The sequence below is a fragment of the Diabrotica virgifera genome, chromosome 3 (assembly GCF_917563875.1).
Source record: "Diabrotica virgifera virgifera chromosome 3, PGI_DIABVI_V3a".
Classification (NCBI taxonomy): Eukaryota; Metazoa; Arthropoda; class Insecta; order Coleoptera; family Chrysomelidae; genus Diabrotica; species Diabrotica virgifera.
This window is the reverse complement of record NC_065445.1, coordinates 251,953,500-251,975,107: the sequence shown is the minus strand read 5'-3', so window position 1 is coordinate 251,975,107 and position 21,608 is coordinate 251,953,500. Positions and strand designations below refer to the sequence as shown.

At 32.6% G+C, this 21,608-nt stretch overlaps 2 protein-coding genes across 2 annotated transcripts in view; one reads left to right on the top strand and one right to left on the bottom strand.

Annotated features, from left to right (window-relative positions):
• The window catches only part of LOC126881699 (cilia- and flagella-associated protein 251-like), a 54,329-nt gene extending 53,285 nt beyond the window's left edge, over positions 1 to 1,044 (top strand). The window contains exon 20 of the mRNA XM_050646110.1: positions 869 to 1,044. Coding sequence (XP_050502067.1) covers positions 869 to 1,009 — 141 coding nt within the window. The 3' untranslated portion in view covers positions 1,010 to 1,044. The remainder of the gene's footprint in view (positions 1 to 868) is intronic.
• A 2,845-nt stretch (positions 1,045 to 3,889) lies between these two features.
• On the bottom strand, positions 3,890 to 20,688 carry LOC126881698 (ADP-ribosylation factor-like protein 6-interacting protein 1). Its single transcript, XM_050646109.1, has 5 exons — positions 20,271 to 20,688; positions 20,057 to 20,212; positions 19,890 to 20,004; positions 15,344 to 15,600; positions 3,890 to 4,316 (listed from the first exon to the last, which is right to left on the bottom strand). The coding sequence occupies exons 1-5, from the start codon at positions 20,280 to 20,282 to the stop codon at positions 4,098 to 4,100; spliced, it is 759 nt and encodes a 252-aa protein (XP_050502066.1). The 5' UTR covers positions 20,283 to 20,688; the 3' UTR covers positions 3,890 to 4,097.
• Positions 20,689 to 21,608: the final 920 nt, after the last annotated feature.

Sequence of the window (21,608 nt, the reverse complement as noted above, 5' to 3'; positions counted from 1 at the left end):
TGCTGGACGAAAAAATTGCGAGCCAAAATGCTTTATTTCCTCGAATATCTGCTTTGATACGTATCTTGTCTTGGTTGCCATTCCAGAACCTTTCTGGTCCATCTATCATCCGTCAGACTGGCAACATCTCGGCCCAAGCCTATTTAGCTATGGCTATTCTTTCAACTGCATCCGCGACTCCTGTTTTTCTTATTTCTATGTTTGGTACTTTATCTATGATGGTAATACGTAACATTAATCTTTTCACAGCATGTTGTGTAACTCTTATTTTATTTATTGTTCCTTTTGGCATGAGTTAGTTGTTCCGCACCATATGTAAGAACCGGTAAAACACATTGGTCAAAGACCTTCCTTTTCAAACAAACTGGAATTTTAGACTTAAAAAATATTATTCAATCTGCCAAAGGCAGTGAGATCTATCCTATTTCAATTGTCTGATTATCTCTGCCTAAGCGACTCGCAAGCCCTAGATATTTGTAAGCTATTTACTTGGTCGACGATATAGCTACCAATTTGAATTTTATCGCTGACTAAAAGGTTGGTCATTTAAGGTGTTAATTTTAACACCAGTTGTTTTTGACGCTTCATAGAGCGTTTCCAGCATTTTTATAGCTTTATCAATTCTATCAAATATTAAAACGATGTTATCGGCAAATCTTAGATGGTCCAGATCCTCTCTATTTACTTATATTATTTCTCATATTATCCTCTTGTTCAATTCGCTCGAACATATATTCGACTACAGCTGTAAATAATTTCGAAGATATAGTATCACCCTGTCTAATTCTACGTTCTATTCGGAACTGTTTGATATCTTCATGAAGTCGGACACAAGCTGCATTAGTTTCTTTCTACTTTCTATTTTTAGGACATAAACTTTCAAACATTCTTTGAAGATATTCTTGGCATTGATATGCACCGAGAAGGAATCATGGACATAGAAAGCTCTGACGAGGAAGAAGTAGCTATTACAAAGAATGCTACCATAACGGTGCCACTTAATGAATAAAATAAAGGAATTAATAAATATTTTATTTTTAATAATTTGCGTTTTAATTATAGTAGGTAGGTACAGAGAATCACGGTTTTGCTTCAAATTTTGAAGAATCGTTTGGATTGAAATGAAAGGCATACGCATAGGTATCATGTCAAGGAAGAAAAGAGATATTATCTGCTTTTGCCCTGGTGGTGAGTTTTACCTACCCCTTCTCGAGGTTGAAAAAATATACGTTCAAAATAAGTCCGGAAACGGATAAACTGACTAATTCTAAGGAACTTTTGTTCTATAGCATTATTTCACTAAGCTACTACTTTTCGAGTTCTTTGCGAGTAAATATGTTCATTTTTCAACAAAAAACACGTTTTTAGGCGGTTTTTGCAAATAACTCAAAAAGTAGATAAGTATTTTATCGAAAAAAATTTCTTATCAAAAATGTAGCTTCTAAAAAACTGAAAAAAAATGGTGTCTCTCTAGATCTAGTAGAAACAAACTTGTAGCTAAAGTGGTCCCTTTTTTTTGTTAAAAAAGGGCATCTTAAATCTAATTAGCATCTTAAATCAAATTCATCGTTACCGCTTCACAAGTTACTTTACTTATGGTTCAAATGGGTTTATTTTTTTTTAATTAGTATAAAGTATTTTTTTTCTATTTTTAATTTTAAATATTTTCAAAGTAACTTAAATTTATTAGTAATATCAAAAATCACAAAGATTTAAAAAAATGTAGTTTTTGCTTTTCTGAATTGTTTGGATTTTTTGTTTTTTCTGTAATAGTACGTTCTCTCACGGTTTTTGCTGTAAATTTAAAAGAACCGCTTGGATTGACATGAAATTTGGCATACCCATAGGTAACATGTCAAAGAAAAAAAGTGATATGGTGCCGATGTGTGCTTTTACCCTGGGGGTGAGTTTCACCCCATCTCGGGGGTGAAAAAATATATGTCCAAAGTAAGTCAAGAAATGGATAAACTGACTAATTTTAAGCAACTTTTGTTCTATAGAGTTTTTTCACCAAATAAATACTTTTCCGAGTTATTTGCAAGTGAATATGTTCATTTTCGACAAAATAACCACGTTTTTAGACGGTTTTTCGCAAATAACTCAAAACGTAAGCATTCTGTCGAAAAAAATATTCTTAGCAAAATTATAGCCTACAAAAAAGTGAAAAAACGGTGTATATATTAGGTCTAGTACCTAGCAAAAGCAGAGTTATAGCCAATGAAAAATAGTTTCATATTCTAAAAATTGCAAATAGAATAATTCAACGTGAAATATCCAAATAATGAGGCATTCTTGGGGAAAACACATTACAACTTTTTTAAAGTGTTTTAAAAAAGCTTTATTTCTGTTTTTGTAAAAAAATTTCTAGCATCCAATGTGAGCAAGTTATGCTCAAAATAAAGTTGATCCCTTTTGTTTTGGCAAAAAAAAAAATCAGGAAGATCACCCCCCAATTAGCAACTTAAATAAAATTAGTTAACGCTTCACAAGTTACTTTACTTATGCTGTGTTTATATGATCTGTAAGTTTCATCGATTCAATGTGCTTATTTTTGAAAAAATTGGTTTTAAAGTAAAATTTTCATTTTGAAAAAAAAGGTTTTTTTTTCAAAATAACTTAAAAATTGTTAGAGATATCAAAAATCTTAAACAATAAAAAAATGTCGGCTTTACTTTTCTGAATATTTTGTATTTTTTTGTTTTTCTGTAAGACAAAAATTGGTTAAGATTTGTTGTTTCTAAATTTGCATACACTCGTGATAAGTGATTCGTTCAAGCCCTTTTAACTACATCTCTTTCAAAAATACGGACTTTGAACCGATGAAACTTACAGATCATATGACCAATACATACGCGAATAAAAAACTTATAAAGTGGTAACAATTAAGTTCATTTGAAATGCTAATTTTAGGGGGTGATTTTCCTGATTTCTTACCAAAAAAAGGGACCAACTTCAGTTTGAGCGTAACTTGTTTACTTTTGATGCTAAAATTTTTTTTAACAAAAATAAGCACTTTAAAAAAGTTAAAATGAGTTTTCCCCAAAAAAGTGCTTCGTTTTTTGGTTATGGCTCGTTAAAATATTCCATTTTGAATTTGACGAATATGAACCTATTTTTCATTAGCTATAACTCTGTTTCTAGTAGGTATAATGACCTAATATATACACCATGTTTTTCACTTTTTTACGTCCTATATTTTTGATAAGAATTTTTTTCGACCAAATACTTACATTTTGAATTATTTGCGAAAAACCGTCTGAAAACGTGGTTATTTTGTAGAAAAATTAAAATATTCACTCGCAAATAACTCGAAAACTATTAACTTGGTGAAAAAACTTTATAGAACAAAAGTTACTTGGAATTAGTCATTTTATCCATTTCCGGACTTATTTCGAACATATATTTTTCACCCCCAAGAGGGGGTGAAAATCACCCTTAGGGCAAAAGCACACATCGGCACAATATCACTTTTTTTCTTTGACTTGTTAGCTATGTGTATGCCAAATTTCATGTCAATCCAAGCGGACAATACACACACGAGAAAAGCAACTTGTAAAGTGGTAATGATTAATTTCATTTGGGATGGTTATTGGGGGGTGATTTTCACGATTTTTTTACTAAAAAAACAGGGACCAACTTTATTTTGAACGTAACTTACTTAGTTTTAATGCTAAAAACTTAAAAAAATAAAGCTTTTTTAATCACTCAAAAACAAGTTGTAATGAGTTTTCCCCAAGAAGTGATTCATTTTGTGGTTAGTCCACGTTGAAATATTCGATTTGGAATTTGACAAATAAGAGCCTCCGACCATAAAATTAAGTAAAAAAAAACCGATCACGCCTGGACTAAGTGAAAACATGACAAAAATGATAAAAATAGAAACATGGACTGTTTTTTATAAAACTAATTTATTAAATATAAAACTAATTACATTTAAGGAATTAAGTGGTAACATCAGTCAGTCTATGTATCACACTGAAAATTTGATAAAAACCTCCATCAACTAACCTAAATACAATACATACATATTTTGAGCAATCTCCCAAACATCAAGTTAAACGGTAAAATATTATCAACTTTCCAACACCGAACAGTTGTTACTCGAGTTTTCTATGACCAACTTTGGTCTTGGCGTTCTCTACCAAGTCGGTGAATATTTTTGACGAAACGGCCGATACTTTGGTCAGGAAGCCATTGTGCGCCATTCCGGGAAGCAATGTCAAGCCTAAGGCGACAATGTAGGCTAAGAATAGGTTGTTGATGGTTCCTCCGATCCAAATGAGGATCGACAATCCGATAATTGTGAGACTGAAATACTAAAAATTTCAATGCATTAGCATATTAGTTAAAATAATTATTATTAGTACAAGTGTACAGAAATATCTGAAATAGCGAAGGTCACTCAGGTAGCGAATCAAAGAGAGGGGACTTCAGTTGAACGGGTTGCATATTTACAAATGCTCCTATACTACGGCACCAGAGAGCTGAAAACGGTTAGCCTTTGAAATACTGAAATACACTATTACGCTACAAACCCTCATTGATTTCGGCACCCATTAAATTATAAGGCATCTATTAAATTATCGTGCCTAAGTTTTTATTGGGATTAATATTATTATAAGTATTTTATATTTCAATTTATTGTATTTAAATAGAAATGTCGAAACTGCAATAAACCTAGCATACTTAAGAATATGTTTTTGACCCTAACCTGAGAACAAGTAAAACAAAAATTAAAAAATTTAAAAAAAACGCCAATGAATAAATAACAAATAAATATTTTTATTTTTTATTTATTTATAAGTACAGATATAATTACTCCATTACAGTGCGTCCATTAAGTAACGCATAAATTCATTATTAACTACAGTTGAGTCCGCGACTCTTTACCCGTGCGTCATTAATACCTGGCGAGATAAAACACATACTTTTTATCTAGCATCATTCTCTTCCACGCATGAAACTCATGACAAACCAGCTGCCGTTTGTTATTAAGTAAACACACATGTTATTTTTATGAATCATCTAGACTCAGTGCGTTGAAAAGAGATAGGTACAAAAAAGACGATTCGGTATGTTTTCATATTTTAAGCACAATTTGTTTGACGTTTCTGCTTTGTTTACTTTTGTGACTATCAGTCAGTTGAATTTTTTGCGGTTTTTGTCGAATTTTTGCGTTAAGTTTCTTTATATTACACAAAAAGTTGTTTTCACAACTAATTTTATATTGGGCTTTGAACTTTTAAGGTAAATAATTATATTTTGGCAATTAATATTTAAAACATACAAAGCTAACGTCATTTACACAGTAAAGAAATTATTGTGTTTAGGTTTCCGTCAAAGTGAATAAAATAACAAAAATAAAATGTGTAATTGAATTTTTTTATAAATTGTTTATTTATTTATTACTCAATAATAATAAAAAAAATTATTAAGCTACTTCAAATGTAGCCGTAATTCTGCACAAAAATTGTGAAGCAAAACTTACATTTGATATTCTATATATTTGATAACGTCAAATTTTATAATAAAACCCGTAATCGGAACAGCAGCCACTTTCTGTCACTTGTTGTTGCGTGAAATAGATTTCCGACTTATTTCGTATGCTTTAACTTTAAATGATGACGCACGGGTAAAGACTCGCGGACTCAACTGTAAATAAACAACATTATTAGAAATTACCGAAAGCGGTCGATTTTTGATTTTAATTTATGATTTTTTGGCATATATATTATACTAGTGACGTCATTCGTCTGGACGTGATGACGTAATCGATGATTTTTTCAATAAGAATAGGGCTCATTTGAAAGGCAATTCAATTCTCCATTCAGTAATATAAACATTAACATAATTATTTATACAGGGCGTCCAAAAACAATTTTTTAATTCAATTAATTGACACAAAAAGAAGACTTTGCGTAGTTTGTTTAATTCAAAATACATTTTACTGCTGTCAGAAAACAGAAATATAATGTTTATTTCAAATATAAACATTACTTTTTGATTAAATTCAATGTTTAAGCTGCCACCCACCTGCCTCTTAACAGTTTGAACATTTAATATAAGCGAAAAGCAATGTTTATTTGTCAAATCAAAATTCTATTTCTGTTTTATGACAGCAGTAAAATGTATTTTAAACTAAATAAATTACGCAGATTCGTCTTTTTGTGTCAATTAATTTAATGTAAAAAAAATTGGACACCCAAAGTCGACCTGTTTCGGTCATTTGTAATAATGTTGTTTATTTAGCTAATAATTAATTTATGCAATACTTTATGGACGCACTGTATAAGAGTAATTATATCTGTACTTATAAATAAATAAAAATAAAAAATATTTATTTCTTTTTTATTCAATTGCGTTTTTTTATAATTTTTGCTTCATTTGTTTCTCGGGTTAGGGTCAAAAAACACATTCTAAAGTATGCTAGGTTTATTGCTGTTTAGACATTTCTATTAAAAATTTCGACATTTCTATAAAAAAAATATAAAAGTAAAGCAACAAAATGCACTTATGTATCTATAAAAATAATATTGTAGTACGTATGTTATGAAATAAGAAATTTATACTATGAATCTGCAATCAATCACAAACAAGTCTGGCTAATTGGCTCTGCGAAAGACATTTTTCAGAAAAGACAAGACATTTCTATTCCTTTTTTTCAAGCAATAAATTGAAATATAAATATACAATCCTTACAATAATATTAATTGCAATAAAAACTTAGACACCATAATTTAAAAGATGTCTTATAATTTAATAGGTGCCGAAATCAATGAGGGTTTGTAGCGTAATAGTGTATATCAAAGGCTAATCGATTTAGGCACTCTGGTGCCGTTGTATAGGAGCATTTGTAAATATGCGAACGGGTTGGTGCAACCAGTGGTGAACGAAATCAGTGGATTTGCAACTTTACAAGATAAAATTTTCATATACTTGTTTTTGTAGAATACATTTAATATTGTGTTAATATGTATGTATGTTATGGCGAGCACGCCACTGCAGCTCTGTGTGCGTTTTTATTCCCATATCTAGAATGATTTCGAGGTGTCAATGATATGTGCCAGGACTGTGAAAGGTTTTAAGAAATTTTGTATTTATTTATTTATTTTGAATTCAGTATCGTTTTGTACTCTGAGCTGTTAACATCTAAATAAAAATTGTGCATTTCCTTCAATAGTTTCGTTAATTAATTCTCCAATGAACACTCATCATTTTATAAAGAATAAAACTGGCGCAGTCAGTAGGATGTTTTCCAATTAGAAAAAGTAAAGCCTTTTTTAATCGATTTTAATCGTTAATTGGGAAATTGGAGAATTAGTGACTTAATAGTTGGAACCCTTAAGCAACTTTGAAGAATTCCAAGTGTAAGGCCACTTGTTGTGTAAAGCCACAAAGTAATTCGGAAGTTCTGGGCACGCGCAATCAGCAACTTCGGGAAATCTTCTCAACCAGCTTCAGTGAAAAGCCACTCGAACCTAGAAACGGTGAAGCATTTCCACAGAAGAAGCAACACACCGGCTACATACAATTTAGAATTTCGACCAGTTCCAGTGTAAGGCCACTTGATCTGGAAGGTACAAAACGTGCTCACACCCGTTCTCTGCCCGTTCCAGTGTAAGACCACTTGATCTGGGAAATTGCAACGTTCTCCACCCGTTCCAGTGTAAAGCGACTAGATCTGGGAAGCTGCAACATTTTCGACCCGTTCCGGTGTAAAGCCACGTTCTCACGGAAGTACTTGAGGTTAGTCGAATTATATTCATTTTGTATTTGTTTTCATTTTTTTATTTACTCTGTTTCGCTATTTTCAAACTTCTAAGATATCATATCTAGTATTTGCATTTTTTTATTTGTTTACTAACGACGTTTACTTACATAATATAATGGCAACTAACGACGTAACAGCAACTACGTCCATAATTTCCGCCAGCACTTCTAATAATTATATTAATTGTGATAAAGCTATCAAGCTTATAAAAGTTTTTCATGGGTCTTCTTCAAAATTACACTTTATAGATTCTGTTGATTTCATTTTTGCAAAATTTGACCCAGCGGATTTACAAATTGATCCTTTTATTGTAAAAAGCAGGTTAGAGGAAAAAGCTCTTGATTTCATTGGCTTGGAAGAATTTTTGACGTGGCAAGAGATACAAAATGCTCTCCTTTCTCAGTTTGGTGAAAATTTGGATTTGTAGTGTCTAAATTTTGAGTGATGTCATTTTAAGCAACGTTCTAATGAAAAACCTGTAAATTTCGTTGATATAATTGAAAAACAATTAATAAGAATCAATAAAGCTATCAAATACGATTCAAATTTGAACAATGTCGAGAAAAAAATGTTTAACTAATTTTCACAGTAAGACTGCAATTCTGACCGCTATTACAGGCATAAAAGAACCTTTGCGTCAAATGCTTCGCTCTTTAAATCCTAGTTCGTTAATTCAAATTAAGCAAATTTTAAACGATTATGAAAATCAACAATATTTCAAACAAACGAATGACAATTTTTCTAAATTAAATATAAATAATGACAATAAAATTTCTTCAAGTACTGCAGGTACGCAAAAAACATTTTCTGCTTCCGTTTCAACATCAGTGCCTGGAAAATTTTAATATTTACACCTTGTCCTTTTTGATAAACAAAAAAATATTCTCACTGTTATAAGCTTTATTTTAACTGATAAAATTCTAAATACTAAATAATCAGTATTAAACACAGGACCGTATGTTATTCATTCTTGAAGTTAATGAAAGCAATAAAAGTCTAACATTTAAGTTGGATAACGAGATTATTCGCAAATTTCATTTTAATGTAAAACAATTTTATGATGCGATTACTTAAACGAGGTTGAAGTGTAACACGGCAAGTAGTAGATATGAGCTTTCATTATACATATTATAAAGAGATTTTAATCAATAACTACAACATATAATTCGATTACCTTGTGGTACACTTCATCTACGGCCTTCTCACAACAAAAATAAACTGAATTATTGCCGGTTGGTTTCTTTGTTTCATGTGGCCCTACCTGCCCTGTGCGGAGCATGTCCAGAGAGGCTCTACACTACAAGCCAAAACTTTGAAGCTGCAAAAGAAGCCCTTCTTGGACACCCCAGCTTCGGTCTTCAGAAGGGAGGTGTTATGGCGAGCACGCCACTGCAGCACTGTGTGCGTTTTTATTCCCATATCTAGACTAGAGCGGAGATAAGAAACACCCACGCTGATGATTTCGAGGTGTCAATGGTATGTGCCAGGACTGCGAGAGGTTTTAAGAAATTTTGTATTTATTAATTTGGAATTCAGTATCGTTTTGTACTCTGAGCTGTTAACATCTAAATAAAACTTGTGCATTTCCTTCAATAGTTTCATTAATTAATTCTTCAACGAACACTCATCATTTTATAAAGAATAAAACTTGTATAAGCGGGGTCCTACAGCTTCCGCCGCTTCCTGCATTTTGATCGCCATCTTTTTCTATCTCTCCAAGTGTCATCATCAATGGCTCTGTCTTTCATGGTCTCCATAACACCTTGTATCCAAGACTTGGCTGGTCTTCCTCGTTTCATTCTATGCCTTGGACTATATTCCATAGCTCTTTTTGGCCATCTGTTGTCGTCCATCCTCTGCACGTGTCCATTCCATATTAACCGTCTAGTTTCTATTCTTTCCGTAGTTTTATGTACTCTATCTATCTGTTTTTCTTCTAATTTCAGTATGAGGTATACGTTCTGCTCTTGATATATGACCAATTCTTCTCAGTAGTGCATTTCAACCATCTCAACCTTTTTCTTTCCTTTTGCTGTCAGTTGCCAACATTCTGCTCCATATGTAAGAGAGAGCTCTATAATTACTTTGTAGATTGTCATTTTAGTTTTCAAAGTAGGTCTGTTGGACCAAAGTATTGAATTCAGAATTTGAACACTCTTCCTGCTTTGTTGCACTCTATAATCGATATCTTGTTCCGTTGCTCCTTTACTGCAGATAATTCCAAATATTTGTATTCGCAGTACCTTTTCATTTGTCTAATTTCCAAATCTGGGTCTTCATTTTCACTGCCTATTCGATTCTGTTTTTGACATATTCATACTCATCCCCTATTTTTCGTATTCATGTTTGAGTTTTCTAAGCATATAATCTGCATCTTCTTCACACCTTGCAATTAGTACTTGATCATCTGCAAAGAACAGCGTTGTCAGATAATGGTTAAGCTAAGGCTACGGCCAGACAAGCGACAATTTACGTCGCCGTAAGAGCAGTAAAATGAAGGGCGAAAATGGGTACCACAGTGAGTGTAGTGAATGACCAGATTGGGTTGTAAAATATCGCGCAGCAACATCAAATGGGCCCATCTTCGGCGTCGTGTCGCAAACGAATGGACCTGGGTCCAAAGGGTACCCCCCGTTAAGATAGGCAAAATGCCCTCACTCCCAGAATTGAATTTTTTTAATTTTTTTACGTTCTATGCAATTAAAAAATGAGATAACGCGGATTTTTAGCTCGCCACCCCCTTTCCCCTCTCCCCACAGCCAAAAAAGTAGATTTTTAGATTTAATTTTTTTTAGTTGGGTTGCAATTGATTTAAAAATTTCAAAAAATTCACACATATATCTGAGACATCTACAAAACATGTCCATTTATTTTTTATGGACCTGTGGGTCAAGTGTACATAACTTCAAAAATTTTTTTAATTTTTTTAAAGCTTATAACTTTTTCTTGGAGGGGGCTGCAGGTCCAATTTTTTTTTGCATTTCGTGTGTATTTTATCAAAAGCTATCTCTATGATTTTTTTTTAGATTTTTCCGTCACCTGCGCCATCTTGAAAAATCCGGAAAACTGTTTATTTAGGGGGTTTTTGGGGATTTTCTCCATTTTATAGACTGCAATATAGATCAACTCAAAATTTTGTTAATAGATTATGCATAATTTGGAATAACTGAGTATTTTAGGACTATCAAAAATTGGGCGAAACACTTTTAAACCCCCAAAACCATGTTTTTTTTTTAAGTTATATAAGGGTTTTTGCGGGCTTAATGATATTTTTTGAGATCGATACAACCTTAATATTTTTTTTTCATTTTTTTTTACGTTATATGCGATTAAAAAATACGACTGATCGCATTTTTAGCCCACCACTTCCTCTCCCTGTCCCTACAAAAACGTCAATTCTTTTATTTTTTTATTTAGTTAAAGTTTTGTAAGGGTTTTTGCGGGTCTAATCATATTTTTTGAGGTCGATACAGCCTGAATATTTTTTTTTTATTTTTTTACGTTCTATGTGATTAAGAAATTAGGACTTACCGCAATTTTAGCCCATTTCCCCTATTACCCCTCCCCCACAGCCAAAAACGTAAATTTTGCGATTTTATTTTTTTTTAAGTTGGCTTTGCAATTAAATCGCAAATGTTGTTCTAAAGCTATTTCTTTGTGGCATTTTTGTAATTAACTATTCTAAATGGGAAATAAGCCACACTTTAACTAAAAATGATTTTATTTTCCATCTGTAATGCGTTAGAGAGAATTCGATAATGAGTGACGCACTGAAAAAAGGGTTTGGGGCGATCTATATAAATAAGTCCGATTAAATTAAATTATTAGATATTTTTAAGATAAGATTTTTTTACCAAGCAACATTTTTGTTTAATTTATTAATATTTTGTATTTTGACAAAGACGTCCGTGGTGGACGTCGAAACGTTAATAACATCATGTTTTAGTTAAATTGTGGCTTATTGCCCATTTAGAATAGTTAATAATTATTAAATTATAAATTACGAAATGTACATTTTAATATACCATACTTCTTGTAGTTTTGTGAATCAAAACATTTTGTTCTTTGTTCATTAGTTGGACCTGCTTGTATTTAGTAGGTACCCTAATATTACCTTACATTATACATACTCTAATTATTCAAACATGTGCGTGTACCATCTACATAACCTATATGTATCTCTCTGTCATTTTGCTTCACGTTTACTGCCACATAAAACACCATAAAAAGAATGAAAATATTACCAAAGAATATATAGCTCCGTATAGGTATATTCATAGAGTATTCGGAGAGTTACATTCGTTGGTATTACACTTAACAGTTCTAAAGTCTTCATCGCTGTCTTCGTCTATTACAGGTATAACATCTGTATTGTCAAAGAGTTTTGCAAGATATTCTGCTGGCTTGATGATTTTTGTAGAATATCTTCCATGCCATAAATATTATATTATGGCAGCTACATGCGAACAACAGAACAGCCTATGATTATGTTGCCGTTTGCGCAACACGCATCTACAAGATATATACAAGACATAGATATCTATCGTTTAATGTTTTCCAAACCATCTACATTTGGCTCATAATGCAAATAGTTCACGATGTATGCTTGTCCCCGTTAAGTAAATTATTCCGATTCGTTTTTTTGCACAAACTTACTCAAAAACAGGTCTTTTAAACAAATTCACAAGGTGCCGCTATACCGCGGTCGGAAAACTGTTTAAACAATTTTTTAAACCAATTCAAAAAATCAATTTTTTCACTTCGGACAAATCTGTTTTAGATTCTCTGGATCAACATGATCAAAAAAGGTATCTTGTGATCTTGCTCTAAAATTGACTGTTGTCGAGTTACACGCGATTTAAAATTTGAAAAACACGAAAATGGCCATTTTCAAGGCTTAATAACTCGATTAAAAATTATTATTAGGAAAATCAGAAAGTGACCAAATCAAATTTAAAGCCCCCCTACAAGAGCCTGAAGAAATTGTTGCCATTATTTTATTACTGACTATTAATTTTAATAATTAAAAATGAGCGCTAAGCACGTATTGAGGCGGCCGTCCGCGAGAGAGATGTACAATTCATTGGACGTTTTAAAAAAATATCGATAAAACAAGTATCGATCGAAGTCAAAAATACGTTTTAAAAAAATAAAAAAGGAATTTTGAGGTATTATGTGTACACTTGACCTACGGGTCTATAAAAATAGATATGTTTTGTAGAAGCCTCATAAAAATTTTAAATTAATTGCAACTTAAATAAATAAAAAAAAATAGAAGAATTGACGTTTTTGTGGAGGCAGGGGGAGAGGGTGGTGGGCTAAAAATGCGATGAGTCTTATTTTTTAATCACATATAAAGTAAAAAAATGAAAAAAATATTTAGGCTGTATCGATCTCAAAAAATATCACTAAGCCGGCAAAAACCCTTATATAACTTTAAAAAAACATGGTTTTTGTGGGGTTTAATCGTGTTTTGCCCAATTTTTGATAGTCCTAAAATACTCAGTTATTTCAAATTATACATAATCTATTAACAAAACCTTGAGTTGATCTATGTTGCAGTCTATAAAATGGAGAAAATCCCCAAAAAACCCCTTAAAAAACAGTTTTCCGGATTTTTCAAGATGGCGCAGGTGACGGAAAAATCTAAAAAAAATCATAGAGATAGCTTTTGATAAAATACACACGAAATGCAAAAAAAATTGGACCTGCAGCCCCCTCCAAGAAAAAAGTTATAAGCTTTCAAAAAGTTACAAAAAAATTGAGGTTATGTACACTCAACCTACGGGTTCATAAAAAATGGACATGTTTTGTAAAAGTCTTAGATACATGAATGAATTTTTTGAAATTTTTAAATCAATTGCAACCCAACTAAAAAAAATTAAATCTAAAAATCTACCTTTTTGGCTGTGGGGGGAGGGGTAAGGGGGGGTGGCGAGCTAAAAATCCGCGTTATCTCATTTTTTAATTGCATAGAACGTAAAAAAATTAAATTCTGGGAGTGAGGGCATTTTGCCTATCTTAACGGGGGTACCCTTTGTAGCTCATCTAGCCACAACAACGACCAAAACACTGTATTTACATCTCGCGACACGCCGTAATTTACATCCCCGCCTGGCCATGCTTTTTACTGCAGCTACGGCCGCTTCATTTTGCTGCCCTTACTGCTCTTACATCACCGTAAATTACCGCTCGTCCGGCTGTAGCCTCAGCCCCATTCACACACATTTTTGTCTCCACTGGTGCAGTGCTTCTTGGATATATATTTTGAATAGGGTAGGGAAAAGACGGCATCCTTGTCCCCAACCTTTAGTTACTGTAAATATCCTTAAGAAAGTATTTCCTGTTTTTACCATGCTTTTATTGCGAATTAATCTCTACAGAGCCACTAATATGCAGCTATATTATTAATTTAAACGATAACTCAGTATCTCAGACAGCGAATATTTTCAATCAAATTCTGATAGCGACTCCAATGATGACGATATTATTTAAAACAAAATAAGTACTTCGTTAAAATCTTATTACAAATACAATTAAAATCAATTTATTAATTAATTATGTATGCAAGAAATTTAGATTTCTATAACAGGCGTTTGTTGGTCATTAACAAATAATTATTATTCCTTATTTGTATTTAACTGACAATTGACAACAGGAATTTCACTAATATACACTGTTACTTATTATGTCTAACATTTAGATTCATAATAAATGTAGGGATTCTTTAAAGACAATCGTAATAAAAGTCCGTGTGATGTTTAACAGTTTTTATTAATAAAATAGATAACTAAATTATTGATACTATTAAATTGACGAAATGTAAAAGTGTTTGTGTAATTGCGACTAAAATTTTACGTGTTCCTATTCTTACAAAAAAGAAATGTATTTATAGATAATTTGCGTCGAATCAATATAATACCCGTTTTAATTCGTCTTTTTCTAAGTATTATCCCACAGAACACATCCGTCGTGTTTATGATGTTAAAATCGACTAACTGTATTCCTTCTCACACAACCAAAATTCTCTTACCTACTGCTAATCTTTCCCTTTTCATGGTTTAATTCGCTTGCGAGGCAACTAGCCTATTAAAATTGGTTCAAAGTATGTACCGACCTGCCGACCTTTTCCAATAAACTAAAACTATAAAAATTAGTCAAGCTAGCTACTTGTTTATCTTACTGATTGAAAATAAACACAACCTTTTCACTAAAACTACCCATCGATTCGATACGCCCACACAGCTGTCCCTAAGGGACGGCCGCTCGTTTTCGTGTTTCTACTAATAATTAAGAAAAATATATACAGGAGTCTACAAAAATTAAAGTAAAATATTTACAATTCTACATAAATATGTAAAAGCTTTATAGAATTGATATCAATTTTCTTGTGAAATAGGCAACAAATAAAAAACGAAAATCCTTTGAAACCCAATTGATCTGACAATGTAGTGTAACCAAAGTTCTTGATCGGTCTGACTTTGACAGTTTCAGATATTTCTGTCAACCTGTATAGGGGATTAAGCCACAATTTATTTAGTCTTTTCTTACTGCAAACTGTAAAAAACTTACCATTTTTGGATTCGTTACCCTCAATCTATAGTAAGAACTAACCAGCAATTCAGATTTGGTTTTATATAGAATGATATTCGTGCAGATCTCCTCATACTCTTTCTGCTTATAAGTATTCCAAGTTTCTTGCTTGTACATTGTAGATACTACTGATGGTAAAACGTAATCTCCAACGGTAATCATCAACCCAATTACTGAGATAATGGTCAATAAGTTTGGTTCACATAACCAAAGCAGCATAAATATCGTGGTACAGCCTAAAAACATACATGTATCACTAAAATTGCATAAACCAATATGGGAAATTGGGAGTAAGAGCCTAAGAGTTAGTACCTTAACCCTTTCAGTCATGTTGGGTACCCCTGTACCCATTAATTTGAATGCTTATATTATTTACATGATTCTGTAACTTAAACCAGTTTAAAGAAATTTATATTCTTTAACCGGTACTAGAATGCCTTTTTGTGGCTAAAGGTTCTAAACCAAGCCCAAAAAACAAAGCAAAAAAGTGCTATACTTCTGCGTTTTATAACCAGATAGCGCATGGATCGTTTTATTCTAAAAGAAAATTAATGTCAAAAGCAATATGGCGGCAAAAGCATTGTTGATAAGAGGTAAGTGTACTTGTTTCTTCAAATATCAGTTTGAATAAAAGTCAATCACGGTTTATAATTCAGTGCAATGTTGAAAATAGTGTTACTTCTTACTAATTGTGAATATATTTTATTGAAATCTTAGTTTTTCAAATAGAGAAGTGAACCTCAAATTCAATGGGCACACTTGTACCTAAAATGACCAAGTGTTATTTTTATTTTCAGAGTAAAATGCCTCCAAAAAATATTTAACAGACAATGAAATGCTAGAATAGCTAGAAAAACTGTCCGACATAGAAGGATGTGTTAGTGATGACAGTGACTGTGAAGAAGAAATACCAGTAATATAGAGAAGTGGGAATTCCACAAAAAGATATCATGGACTTTCTACACTTTAGCATAAAAGTTGGTGAAGCCCTCATAAAAGTTAATTCTTTCAATAACCTAAAACAGGGAATACCTTCAAGCAGTACATCTAGTCCAGTAGTAGCTGCAAAACGCCAAAACATTGAAATTAGACTTCTTACTGAGGTGCAATTTGATAATATTGGACATTTTTCACAGCTTTACCTTTAAGCAGCAAAAATCCTGGTTGTAAAGGAAAATCAAGATGGAAATGCCAGAAGTGCAATGTCCATTTGTGCCTTCAATAGGAACGAAATTGTTTTCTTCTTTCATATGAACTAGTTTTTTTAGATTTGTTAAGTACTTTTGGGTACAAATGAAAATAAAATTTTTTATTTATACATGCTATATTTTTAAGGTAAAAAAGTGTTAATAAAATTCTTTGTTTGAACAGAAGTTGATTTAAAGATCGTAAATATGTATAAGAACTTCAGTTGATTCAGTTGCCCAAACATCAAAGAAACATTGATCACAAAAATGCAAAAAAAGTCTCAAAAGAAACAACTAAATGTATATAAAATTAAATAGGGCTGTAGGCATTTCAGAATAGTACAATACTTAGACTGTGCGGGAAAAAAGTTGTGATTTGTGCGAGAACTCTCTAGTACTGAGAGAGTAGAATACAAGCTGAGTGGAATACCCAGTCTCTCCTGAGTAGAATACTGCTCCTAAGTACCACCTACAAACATCCTGCTAGAAAGAACCAAAACATACACAAAAGAAAATGTTGGGGATTTTCAATGTGGATTTAGAACACAGATTATTCACAAAAGATACAAAAAAAAGTCTCAAAAGAAACAATTAAATGTATACAAAATTAAATAGAGCTGTAGGCATTTCAGAATAGTACAATACTTAGACTGTGCAGGAAAAAAAGTTGTGATTTGTGCGAGAACTCTCTAGTACTGAGAGAGTGGAATACAAGCTGAGTGGAATACCCAGTCTCTCCTGAGTAGAATACTGCTCCTAAGTACCACCTACAAACATCCTGTTAGAAAGAACCAAAACATACACAAAAGAAAATGTTGGGGATTTTCAATGTGGATTTAGAACACAGATTATTCTCAAAAGATACAAAAAAAAGTCTCAAAATAAAAATTAAATGTGTATAAAATTAAATAGAGCTGTAGGCATTTCAGAATAGTACAATACTTAGACTGTGCAGGAAAAAAAGTTGTGATTTGTGCGAGAACTCTCTAGTACTGAGAGAGTGGAATACAAGCTGAGTGGAATACCCAGTCTCTCCTGAGTAGAATACTGCTCCTAAGTACCACCTACAAACATCCTGCTAGAAAGAACCAAAATATACACAGAAGAAAATGTTGGGGATTTTCAATGTGGATTTAGAACACAGATTATTCTCAAAAGATACAAAAAAAAGTCTCAAAATAAAAATTAAATGTGTATAAAATTAAATAGAGCTGTAGGCATTTCAGAATAGTACAATACTTAGACTGTGCGGAAAAAAGTTCTGATTTGTGCAAGAACTCTCCAAGCAGGACAAGCTGAGTAGAATACCCAGTCTCTCTTGGGTGGAATACTGCTCCTAAATACCACCTACAAACATCCTGCTAGAAAGAACCAAAACATACACAGAAGAAAATGTTGGGGATTTTCAATGTGGATTTAGACAGGGCAGCTCTATTAATGACCAGATATTTACAACAATAAATAGAGCAAGAGCAATAAGAATAAACACAAGAAACAACATACTATTTACTATTAACAACATGCAGATTGAAAATGTGGAAAATTTTACATATCTTGGAAATATTATAACAGAATGCGAAGGACAAAAAACGATATTTATATGAGGATACAAAAAGCTCAACAAGCTTTCAGCATGCTCAACTCTGTTTGGAGGTATGGTCAGTATATTACAAAGACAAAGATCCAAATATTCCAGTCAAATGTCGTGTCTGTTCTACTCTATGGATGAGAAACCTGGAAAGTGATAAAAACCCTTACAGGTAAACTTCAGGTCTTTGTTAATAAATGCCTAGGAGGAATTGTTCATATCTTCTGCTAGTTCTGCTACACCTAACTGAATAAGAGGGTAGAAAATGAAATGAAGTCCAGAAAGTGCAGTAGGATCGGTCACAAACTCTGAAAAAATAGCTCCAGTATTGCACAGACTGCCCTTCAGTGGAATCTCCAAGGAAAAAAAAAGAGGTGGCCCAGCAAAACTTGGAGAAGATCCATCATGGAAGAGATAAGAGATTAAGTAAAGTCTTGGAAGGAGGTGAAGTCCTTAGCACAAAATAGAACTTTATTTTATGTTTTCACTGAAGCTCTATTCTCCACTTGGGGCACAAGAACCATATTAATGTCATTGCAGAACAGACAGATAGAAATAAAAACTGTATAATGGATTTAAAATATTTTCAAATGTTCTAATCAACGAACTGTCAACACTGATGGAATGGCCCCTTCCCATTCAAACAGTGAAGCGAGATTGCCTGCAACATACAAGAGAGAGGTCCGAGAGAGACAGAGAATTTTTCAGGTAAAATTTTCTACAACTACCACCAGAGTTGCCAGATGTGATTTTATAAATCCCCTACTTAGAAACTAAAACTCCCTTAAATTGAAGCTCAAATCACCCAAATTTAAATGTTTGCCGCATTTTAATAAATTAGTAGTCAAATGTAGAGAACAGTAAACAAAAATTATACTACTTATCAACAGAGGGTGCTGGAAATAATTCATAGGTCCTATCTTCTTCGATTATATGAGAGTATAATATACAGTTTCTATGTACATTCGCAAATTTAATTTCCCATGACCCCTTAAAATCTTCCAAATTTTCACCCCAAAAAATCTCCCAACCATTTCTGCTTAGAGAAGTTCCCCTATACGCTTTAAAATTACCCCAAAATTGTGGGAAAATACCCCAATCTGGCAACCCTGACGTACCTGACTAGCACTGTCAATTTGTTTGTTTACAAAAGATGGTGATTATCTTCCCTCCTTTACCTGATATCTTCTATCTCATCCTGAAGTCATTAAATTCGCTTCATGGCGATTCCATCAGTGTTGACAGTTCCTTGGTTGTGATTCACTTTGGCAAAGGTTCACTACAGGACACATATACATCGTAATGCACTCAACTTAAGTTTATAAATATCTCTAAACGCAGCCAAGGTATTAATGAGCATATTTATCAATACCAGCAAACACTATTCAATATCTATCAACATTGATTAGTTATCATAATTATTAATCTCGAAGATAAATAACCTTCACAATAACTTTTTTTTTTCTCTGATTCTGGCTTTGGTTTAGAACTAGAACCTTTAGCCACGTAATTGTATAACTTATCACTAAGTCAGGGGAGTAATGTGTAGTGTGTGTGTGTTGAGTAAGTGTCTTGTTACTTTGAAAGTCGACGTCATTGTCTTTGCAAAGAGACGCTAATTGTTTCCGAACGTCTGCGGTCCCTCCGGTGAGTACCGATCCACAATAAAATTCCACACAAAATATTTGTAACTAGTTTTGTGCTCCAATACACAAAAATTACTAAGAAATACAAATAATAATGAATTTACCTGCCGTTAATGCTGTTGGGTGCCACTGTTTTTCCCATAGTAAAATACTATTTAAATTAAGGATCAGCTCTCTATACGTTTCAATATTTAATTTGAGCCTCCTGATTTGTGATTCCTAAAAAGAAACATCTAATGAATTTCACATATTTATTAAAGCATTTGTATACCATTGTAGGGGCATAGGGGATCTTTATCTGGATAGGATCAGGTAGGGTATGGGACTCTTCATAAGTTTTGATAAAGTTTGTATGAGGAGTTTCCCCCATAATACTACTACCTCTATAATCAAAGTGTCTAGGGGGCGAATGGTGTATTTCTATATCCTACAAATTTTAATTGGGGTAATTATATAAAAAGAGGTACAAATTACTTCCTACTTACCGTTTCAGACATGTTGACCGCAATGCAACTCTCGAAATTTCAATTTTTTTACCTTTTGGACGTTAAAAATAAAAATTCCAGCCTTTGTTTTGGTTACCCCCGCAGCAGTGCCACTTTGGCGGGAATTTCCGTTCCAATGCAGAAAGTCAACTTGATAGGAAATATTTAAATCCAATTTATGGACGTCTAGAGAAATTTTAGCAAGTAATACTTTAAAACAAAGAAAACACCTTACAATGGTATTACGTGTTATCAAATGATTAAAAATACAGCTAATTATACCAAAAACGCAAAATAGATAATTAAGAATGTTGTGATATTTGGCAACGTAGCAATAGTTTATTATGATCTATCCTAGGCAGTTTTTCGAAATTACATCACGTGCACATTAATTATTCAGCCACATTTTATATATCTTTTTACTAAATATTATTATTCAATTAACATATTGAATCAAATTTTAGTTACTTTTCGCTTTACTATAATAGTGATTTATTTTATTACTTGTCTTGTTAGTTATTAAATAACAAGATACAAATTTTGTATTAACTCAAGGTTCAGCTCAGTGGCGTAGCCCCACAGGAGCCCCGTATCAAAACTTACCGCGGAGCCCTTTTCCACGACTGATATGGGATAGTGCTAAAAAAAATGTTCAACAAAAGAAGCAAAAATGCTTGTATTGAACAAAATATTTAATAAATATCGTTATAAAGTACAAATATAATAACAGACACAAAAATGCCCCTACAAACCATCGCGATGGAGGATGTAATTGGGATAACGTATTTTGATGTATAATAATTAATATTGTTATTTATGTAATTTATAAATAAATCATTCCTTGAACACACCCGACCAGCATCTAACTGACGTTGATACATAGGTTAATGGATGATTTGTTTACAATTTTAGCCCAATTCCTCTAGTCCCAAATAAACGGCACCACCCTCGCTTGATTTGCAAATAATTTAAAAATGAACTTTTCTCGCCCTTTGTTCAGCAAACTTATTACTTATTTATTAAAGTATTCATAGGTTGTGCTGAAGAAGATTTAAATTTCTCTTGATTTTCTATAGACAACAACGACAAGTCTGATAGTCGTTCTTGTCCCATAGAAGTCCTGAAGTAGTTTTTAATCAATTTTAATTATGAAAAACTTTTAGATACGGCAGTAGTTAGCGGAAGGGTTTTAATAACAGAAAACATGGCTGTTATTACTACGGAGAAACTGGCAAAATGCAAGGTTATTTTATCATTAGCAGCGGCGGCTCGTGGGTCAATCTTCAGGGGGGTCATTTTGGTTTGAAAACTTCAAACTGTTGATTTTTTAAAGTATTT

Coding starts and splice junctions, on each gene's coding strand:
- LOC126881698 (XM_050646109.1), bottom strand. Junction 20,005..20,056: donor TCCCCTATGCCCCTACAATG/GTATACAAATGC, acceptor GTTTCTTTTTAG/GAATCACAAATCAGGAGGCT. Junction 15,601..19,889: donor CCCAACAGCATTAACGGCAG/GTAAATTCATTA, acceptor GTATGTTTTTAG/GCTGTACCACGATATTTATG.